The sequence below is a fragment of the Corapipo altera genome, unplaced genomic scaffold, assembly GCF_003945725.1.
Source record: "Corapipo altera isolate COAL_440 unplaced genomic scaffold, ASM394572v1 61332, whole genome shotgun sequence".
NCBI classification, from domain to species: domain Eukaryota; kingdom Metazoa; phylum Chordata; class Aves; order Passeriformes; family Pipridae; genus Corapipo; species Corapipo altera.
In genome coordinates, this window is record NW_020885996.1 from 1 (window position 1) to 8,054 (window position 8,054).

Genomic DNA, 8,054 nt, shown 5'->3' on the forward strand with positions numbered 1-8,054 from the left:
ATAAATAATGAGGCACCAGATGAGACGTGGCAAATGCTCTGGCTGCAGTGATATGAGACATATGCAACAAGCAAAAGCACACCATGAAAACAGAACAAAGGCAAGAAGGGAAAACCAAATCAACACCATCATCAGTAAAGATTATTTCCAAGGATACTACAAAAGGAACTGCTTGTTAGGGCAGAAAGCTGACTTCCCTGTTCCAGTTCAGCCACTAAAGGCTTGGGGAAGGGCAGGTCAGAGCCCCAGTACACAGGTCCCAGGGAGAGGAACTGGGCTTCTCTTTGATAAGAGCTCCAATCACTCCCCTGATATAAAAATAGCTTAATGCATGCAGGGAACCACACAGGATCACTTCCTTTTACAGAAATAAGGAGGAAATCTTGACTTGCTGGCACAGAAACCGCTTCATCTAAGCCTTTGTCCTTGGAAAGCCCCAGCTCAGCTGTTGCACTTCTCAGTAACTTCCAGCTGGCTACCTAAGGCCTTCTCTTCAGAGTCCCTCACACAGGCTGAAGTATCCTCCTCATTTTTCTGCTCTGCTCTGCCTAACAGTTACTGCCTCCCAGATCATCTCATGCCAAGTACTCTGCCTAAGAGTACTGAAAGCATGAGAGGTACCAAGAGGAGAGGCAGCTACCAGAACGGTCCCCCCCAATACTTCTCAGGGTCACTCACCTTTTTGGGATAACAACGGAAGCTCTGAAAGTACACTGGTAGTCCTCCTTTTGTTCTGGAGTGAAGGTCACCGTAGCAAAGGAGTGGGATAAGCCAGGAATCCTCATCTCAACAGGATCCAACTTGAAGATGTTGCTGATGAGGCTGTGAGGCTTGGGGGGAACCCACAGTGCAGTGTTAGAAGGAAACATCTTTCAATGTGACCCAGTACGTTCATAGATGCATCCCTGGGAACAGCCCCAGACAGCCTGTCTTGCTTCATGCTTCCCTGGGCAGGCTCCTCCATCCCAGGGGATGCTGACCTTGCGCTAATGCCCAGGCATACAAAAGCTTGCTTTGATGGCTGGGCAGCCACCCCAACACATGTGGGAGGTTGGGGCAGCATGGAAAACCCTGCAAATAACCCCGGACTGGCCTTTCAAGAGAAGGAAAAGCCAGGAAATGCTCTGCTTTGAGCTCTGTCCAATCAGGCCATAACAGCCCCTCTCTGAGTGTGCTTTCAAGAGATGTTCAGGATTCCCACCAAAGACCAGAAGCATGAGCCAAAATTTGCTTGAGAGATGTGGAATTCAATGCAAGTGCCCCCCTGGCATTGCTGCTCTGCCCTGCAGTTCGACCTGCACTGAGCTAGACTAGTCCAGCTGGGCCAGAGAACGCAATGACTCTGGAGAACAAGGCAGGCTCTCACATGGCCTTTAGAGAGCAGCGCTCACCTTGGCCTCTTGTTCTTACCTCTCCAGGCAAGGCTTTGATGGAGAGGACCACATCACATGGGAGCCTGCTGGCATTAGAGATCTTGAAGCGAGCTGTGGCCCGTTGCCCAACCACAACTTTGGTGAAGATGAATTTGTTGTCATCTTTGATGAACACACCGTTGCCTTGCACTGACTGTAACGTCTGGTGGAGATTGACGTTGCTGTGGATCGGGTACTTCTCAAAGATGGATGTGATGTCTTCAACAAGTGCTGCAGACAGACCAGAGGGAGGGCTGAGGCTGGAGAAGCCTCTGCTGAATTTACCTGGACTCAGTTGGCCTCTCAGAAGGCTTGATAAGCCCTTTCTGCCCAGGTGACTGCAAAACCCAGCCTTGGATGAGAGAGCTCAGTCAGTGAGGATGGAGCTCAGTCAACCTCAGTCTTAAAGGGCATTGCTTTCCTTTTATGCTTCCACACATCCCTTCCAGCCTCTCCCCACTGGTGGACTTGAAAAGGACTGCAACCTCTGAGGATTTTAAGCTGGGACTTCAGGACCAGGGTGCCTCTCTATCCAAGTCGCAAGTTTAGGTGCTGATCAGCAGCAGGACTGCCCATGGCAACCTGCGGACAGGACGTACCTGGGAAGCAGGACTCGGCAGTCAGGGTAAAGGGAATGCCGAGGGGATTGTCCTTGGGGTCTCTGTTGCTGATGTCAATGTACAGCTTCTCCTCACATTTCCCCTCTGCTCCTGCGTTGCAATCCACTGTGATGTTTTGCTTGCCCCAAGGACCGACGGAGCCGGAGCAAGGGGACACGGTGAACATGCCTACAGTGAGCTGAGCCTGCAGAAAGAGCACCAGGACAGGCTGATGCCCAACAGCCGTGCCCTGAACGCCCCCAGCAAGGAGGATGCCATGCCTTGGCCTCCAGCTGGGCCCAAGCACCCAGTGGCAGGGCAGGGAAGGATGACTCCACGGCCCAAAGGCAGCCCCGGGATGAGATGAACAAGCCAGGAGGAGCTGCACGTCTGTCCTGAGTGGCAGAGAGGAAGGAGTTTGGTGAAAAGAATGAAGGTGGTGGCTGGGATCCTTCAACCTCCAGGGGTACAGGAGAGCAGAAATGACTGAGAGCAATGATGGGAAAGAGGGAGAGGATTGGAAAGAAGGAAAAGCAAAGCTGTCAATGCTCTACGGATTGGGAGTTCAGATGGGGACAGTTTGCTCCTGTGGTGTTCCCAGATCTGTGCTGGCTAGCAGCCACCAAACACAGGACCTGCTCCCCTCTCTTGACCCCACAACTGCAGGTCAGAGCCAGAGCATGGGAGTGTCAGTGGAACTGAGCAGATAATGGACTCTCCATCCTGCAGATCATGTCCTATCCCTCATGTCCTATCCCCAGCCTGGGCAGAGCTGCATCCTCCCCCATCCCCTGCAGCATCACATGCTGGGGAGGAGCAGGAGCCACCCACCTGTGTCGAGTGCGTTCTTTCCTTGACCGAGGGGGCAGATTCCTCTTGCTGTGAACTGAGAGGAGAAAGCAGAGATGTGTCATGCTGAGCTCCCCTGCCTTTGTCTGAGGCCAAAGCTGGCCTTCCTCCCCATGGAGGAAAGCCTTCCTGCTCCTGATGGCCCCTGGAGAGCTGCCTGCAGCACCCATTGCTGCAGCTTATGGACAGAGCAGCTCTGTCACCAGCTTTGTCCCACACATGGGGATACTGAGGTGTTTTTTTGCTCCCTCCTCCCAAGCCAGTGACCCAAATGGACAATAACCCAGGTCTGGCTGCCTGTCACACACCAGCTGTGTGGTGGTGCCTCCTCAGACAAGAAAGGCTGGTGCAGGTCTTCTCTTACCTTTGCAGTGGAGGTGCTTGGTGGATGAAGAATTTGAAGTTGAGGGCGCCTTTGTTCTCTACAGTTAAGACCTGGGTCTTCTTGGTGCCCTTAGTGATGAGACCGAAGTCGATGGGCGAGGCAGGCTCGATGCTGTACTTGCTGTAGACGGCTCTCGCCGACACCCTCACTGGGATGGTGGCAACGGTCTCGCCTCCTTTACCCACTTGGGGATCAAAGACCTGCAACCAGAGCAGGGGCTGGTAAACACAGCAGAGGCCAGTCTCTACCCCTGTCCCCTGACCCCACCCCAGGTCTCCATCAGCTCACCCTCCCTATTTAAAGGCCTCTTCCAGAGCTAGATTTCCAGCTCTCTTATGAAGAGAGCTGGAAATGGTTTTGGAAGTTTTTGTTTGTGTATGTAAGAGAGAGGATGCCCCAGCTAAAAACTTCTTTGCCAAAGACACCTATCCTACTTATGCTCCCAAGACACACTGTGCTAATATAGCCGGGCCCTGGCAGCTCACCTGGCAGAGCAGGATGGGTTTGCTCTTGAGAAGCATTTCGGTCATAGGGTGGAAGAGGATCTCAACTTTCACAGGTGGCTGGGAGGCTTTCGGCCGGGAGGCTTTCAGCACACCCTTCTGTGGCCGGACAGTGAAATGAGATTTCAAGTCGCCCTTCTTGGAACTTCCAGTTGTCAGCTTGAAACTGTGGAGAAAGGGAGAGAATGAAGACGTCTGCAGTTGAAAGTACAGGTACCACCAGCACAGCCAGGACTTTGCATAGGACCAGAAAAAAAAGAAAAAGGAGCAGCATGGGAACAGGTTCTAGCCATGGACAGAGGGAGAACACAGGCCTGGGAGCCTGAGGAAAAGCTCAGCACCAGGCAGCTGGACTCACCTGTACTCAATGTCATATAAGCCTTTGTTCTTCAGACTCAGCACTTCCTTCTTATTATCAAAGACATTAATGGTTCCAAATTCTACACTGCCATCTGGACCTGCAGAAAACCCACAGAGCGAGGTAAGAAATGGTGAATACTTGTGAGCTGCTGCAGAGCACACCCGGTCACAAGCTACACAGTTGGAGTTCTTGTATGGCACAAAACCCTCTTGAGCAAGTGTCCCTTCTCGGAAGTGTTCTCTAGCTACTTGGCTGCCCTTTCTCTTCTTACTCCCAAGTATCTGCAGGGTAGAAGCCAAGGAGCTTGGTTTCCATTTCCTTGCTTCCAAGCACAAATCCAACTGCTTTATGTGCTGTGCTGAGCCTTTGGGCATTGCCAACTGCCTGTTCAGATGACTGTTGTTTCAAAGCACCAAATGCAATCTGCACATGAAGCTGCATATTTCCAAGTTCAGAAGGGAGAGACTCAAGGCTGTTGGTGCCCTGACAGTGCTTTACTTCACACAGCTTGCAAGGTATGTGCTTTATGGATCTGTGCCACCCTTGCCTGCTATGCCATCCCCTCCCAAGGGCTTTGGTTGCCCACTTGCTAAGGTAGTAAAATGCACCTGGACTGTGTTGTCTGGGAGGCATCCACTGACCTTCAGGCATGTCGATGCTCAGATTAACATCATAGACCTCCACAGAGACTTTGATAGTTTCTGCATGAACAATGCCCAGGATGTTTTCTGCATCTGAAACCTGAGGCAGCAAGAAACAAACACTGCTTAGACCACTCTTTTGGAAGACAGCCTCTAAGTCCTTGTCTCTGCCAGCTGCTTCCCCCATGGCCTCCCTGGCTTGACAAGTGTTTGTGGACTCCCAAGCTTTCCTAACCTGTCCCTCTCACAGGCTGCCCTGGTGGGATTCTGCTGCAGTAAGAAACCTTATCAGCCCAATTCTGCACTCCCACAGCAGGGAATGGTGCTGCTAAAGCACCCTTGAGAGGGCCAGGGCTGTAAACACAACCACAAGAAATGTGAGGTGTCCCAGAGCAGGTGGCATTGACAATTAGCGCCCTCCTCTTCAATCACCTCGCATGCTTACTGAAATGCAGCCTCTAAACCACAGGGAACAAAATCCCAGAAAGGGTCCAGAGTGAATGCTGGTCTGCACAACCAAACAACAGCCTTCAAGCCTGCACAGCAGTAAGGTAGCTGTGGTACAGGCTCCAGATGCAGAGCCTGGGCACCCGGCCAACCCAGCACTGAGTCAAAAGTTGGGGCCACAGCACCCCCGTGTCTGTCAGGTGCAGCTCTTCCTGACTCTGTCCCTAAGAGCACTCAGCTGCTTGCTCTGCCCTGCTCTGCCAGGAAGGCCCAAGTCTCTCTCACCTCCAATCGGATGATCTTATTTGTCATGCCAATCTTTTCAGCCTTGAAATCCACGTTAACTTTGAAGTCTGTGCGGGGGCCAACGATGCCCCTGCCTTGTGACACAGAAAACTCATCGCCAAGGTCCTCCAGCCCACTCAGATGCCATGCCATGGGCAGTGGGCTGTCGTTTTTGAGGACTAGAGTCTGGGTGTCAGTCCTGCAGAGACAGGAAGACAGTGTCAGCTGCTTGGTGTTCACACCAGTCTCGCCATTGAATGCAGCTCGAAGCAGCTCCATCTGAGCCTCTGGAACCAGAGTGAAACCTCTTCTCTTTGTCACAAGCCTTGGAGTGCCCTCAGCCATGGGATGACTGACCTGTGCAGAAGAAGCTTGTTGAACTGCAGCTCCTGGGGGCTGACCTCCAGCTTCACATGCACCCCTTCGCAGCACAGTCGGAAGACCACTGGCTCCGCGTTGTCCTTGATGTGGCAGATGAGACTGTCTTCCATGAGGCCAGTGGAAGTCGGGTACGCCCAAATACTCAGCTTCTGAATCCGTCCCCACAAAAAGAAATACAAAGAGCCCTCCGTGAGCAGGAGGAACGGCACTTCTACGGTGCCTGCCCTACCTTCTCACCTCCTACCTTCTTCTCTTTGGGCTGCAGCCTCATACTGGGAGGGTCCAAAAGGAATGTCTCTCCTTTGCTGTCATTCTCAAAGGAGAAATGGACCTCTGCCTCCATGGGGGAGTCATTGAGGATGGTTAACTTTTCGATGTTGTCAGGGCAGTTCTGTGCCTTGTACCTGTCCAGAGAAGGGGAAAAGGCTGCAGAGGAGACTGTTGCCCTCACCACACACCGAGGAAAGCACTGTGTGCTGGCAGCAGGAGGCGGCACCAGAAGACCCCTCCCGACATCTCAGTCTGTACAGGCAGCACACAGGGATGCTCACTTGGGAGCAGGGAGCACATACCACTCTCTTGACTTGCCACAAAGCAGCGGTCCAAAGTAGAACTGCTTTGTGCTCATGACGTACTCCTTGACGATGATGTCCTCCTTCTCCTTGCTCTTCCTGCAGCGAGGAAACACCAGCCTGGGCAGAGAAAATGGGGAATGAGGAGCTCTGAGCAAGTAGGAAATCTAGTCAGAAAGCCATCACCCCTCCTGGTGGCTGAGGTACCAGTTCAGCCTCCCAGCTCCCAGCAGAGGAAGAGATGCTGGGTGACTCAGGCAGCACCATCTGCCCCAGCCAGAAGATCACAAGGGGCAGCCCTGGCTCTGAGGTCAGGGGAAGCAGTGTGGGATGCTCCTGTGGCCCAGCCTTACCATGGGTTCTGGCTGATGCTGGGGTACAGGGCAGTGGCACTGCAGGGCAACTGGTACAGGCGCTTTGACCCCAGGATCTCAAAATTCATCATCTGGTCAAACTGCCCTGGCACTGTGGTGCTGAAGCGGATCTTCAGTTCCACCTCGCCGTGGGCAGGAACGATCCAGCGGACCTGCCCTGAGACACCCCCATCCTGGAAAGCAGAATGGGGTTTGTTAGCCAACAGGAGAGAGAATAAATAATCACCACCTGCCCATGAACTTGGTCTTCCTTATTGGTCTGTGTCTTGCCTTGGACACCCCTCCTTACCCAGGACCCTCTCCCCACTGAGGACCCTCTCATCAAGGCAAGTTGATGGGTTTAAGTGAATTTTTTCCTGTTGTCTTACAGAACTGCTCTATGTCTCTAGCAGAGCTGTCTCTTTTCTCTCATCCCTGGTGGAAAGGATGCCTGCAGACATGGGGCCCCATCACGTCTTCACTGCCCCTCCACGGTGACCCTTTTCCATCCAACCTGTTCCCTGCCCTGGCACCCTCACTGAAGGCACAAAAGGAGTACCCACCACATCATCTTCTGCAGCAGCACCTTCAGGTTCAACAAGGATGAAGTGTCTGAAGTCTTCTGCTGCTGCGGGGACCCTGTCCTCCTCTGGGTAGGGGACCACAGAGAAAAGAGAGCCAGGGGGAATGGGAGGCCCTAAGGGACCCAGTCCCAGAGAGTCCAGAATCTAAAACAGAAGAGAAAAGCCTGTTTATACTCCTGTCACCTTCCTCCTCACACTCCTTCTCTAAAGGCCCTGAGGTTTTGGCAGTGGAGTTTTTGATTTATATGGAGTACAAGTGCTTTTTTTATGCCCAGTGGGTTAGCAGGCTGCAGAGCAGAGGCAGGACCTACAGTGGGACCAAGAGAGAAACCTCTCCCAAGCGACTCAGCTGAAGAGAACAATGCCTGTGAGCTGCTCTGCCCTGGGACCATTTTTAATGATTTCCAGACTGAGAAACTCTCTAAACAGATGGGATGCTTGGACACAGAGCACTCCCACTTTCCACACATCTGAGGGAGGCTGAGAACCTCCCCATCCACAGAGATACTGTGGAGCTATTGTGGAACATCATCAGTGCCTCGACAGGGCTCTGTGTTGTTATCACCTGGGGGACACACTGTTCCAGGGCCCCAGACCATGGCAAGCTCAGCATCTGAGCCCTGCAGGCTTTTACCTGCTTTGCTGGTGGCAGCTTCTTGCTCTTCAGGATCTTCTCAAACAC

The 8,054-nt window shown here is 52.8% G+C and overlaps 1 protein-coding gene and 1 long non-coding RNA gene across 2 annotated transcripts; both read right to left on the reverse strand.

Annotated features, from left to right (window-relative positions):
* Window positions 1-653: 653 nt before the first annotated feature.
* Window positions 654-5,656, reverse strand: LOC113940943 (hydrocephalus-inducing protein homolog). The gene is made up of 9 exons (XM_027632094.1): window positions 5,483-5,656; window positions 4,751-4,850; window positions 4,107-4,206; window positions 3,731-3,914; window positions 3,225-3,445; window positions 2,843-2,897; window positions 2,012-2,216; window positions 1,411-1,643; window positions 654-830 (listed from the first exon to the last, which is right to left on the reverse strand). Exons 1-9 carry the CDS (start codon window positions 5,633-5,635, stop codon window positions 675-677), a joined length of 1,407 nt encoding a protein of 468 aa, XP_027487895.1. The 5' UTR covers window positions 5,636-5,656; the 3' UTR covers window positions 654-674.
* A 1,782-nt stretch (window positions 5,657-7,438) lies between these two features.
* On the reverse strand, window positions 7,439-8,054 carry LOC113940944. The gene is made up of 2 exons (XR_003525573.1): window positions 8,007-8,054; window positions 7,439-7,516 (listed from the first exon to the last, which is right to left on the reverse strand). It is a non-coding gene; the product is annotated as an uncharacterized LOC113940944 (long non-coding RNA).

What these genes read in the sequence shown, in the direction of transcription:
- LOC113940943 (XM_027632094.1), bottom strand. Translation starts at nt 5,635, where the DNA reads ATGGCATGGCATCTGAGTGGGCTGGAGGACCTTGGCGATGAGTTTTCT. An exon ending in TTATATGACATTGAGTACAG is followed by an intron (nt 3,915 to 4,106) that starts GTGAGTCCAGCT and finishes CTTTCTCCACAG; the next exon opens with TTTCAAGCTGACAACTGGAA. An exon ending in AACCCATCCTGCTCTGCCAG is followed by an intron (nt 3,446 to 3,730) that starts GTGAGCTGCCAG and finishes CTCTGGTTGCAG; the next exon opens with GTCTTTGATCCCCAAGTGGG.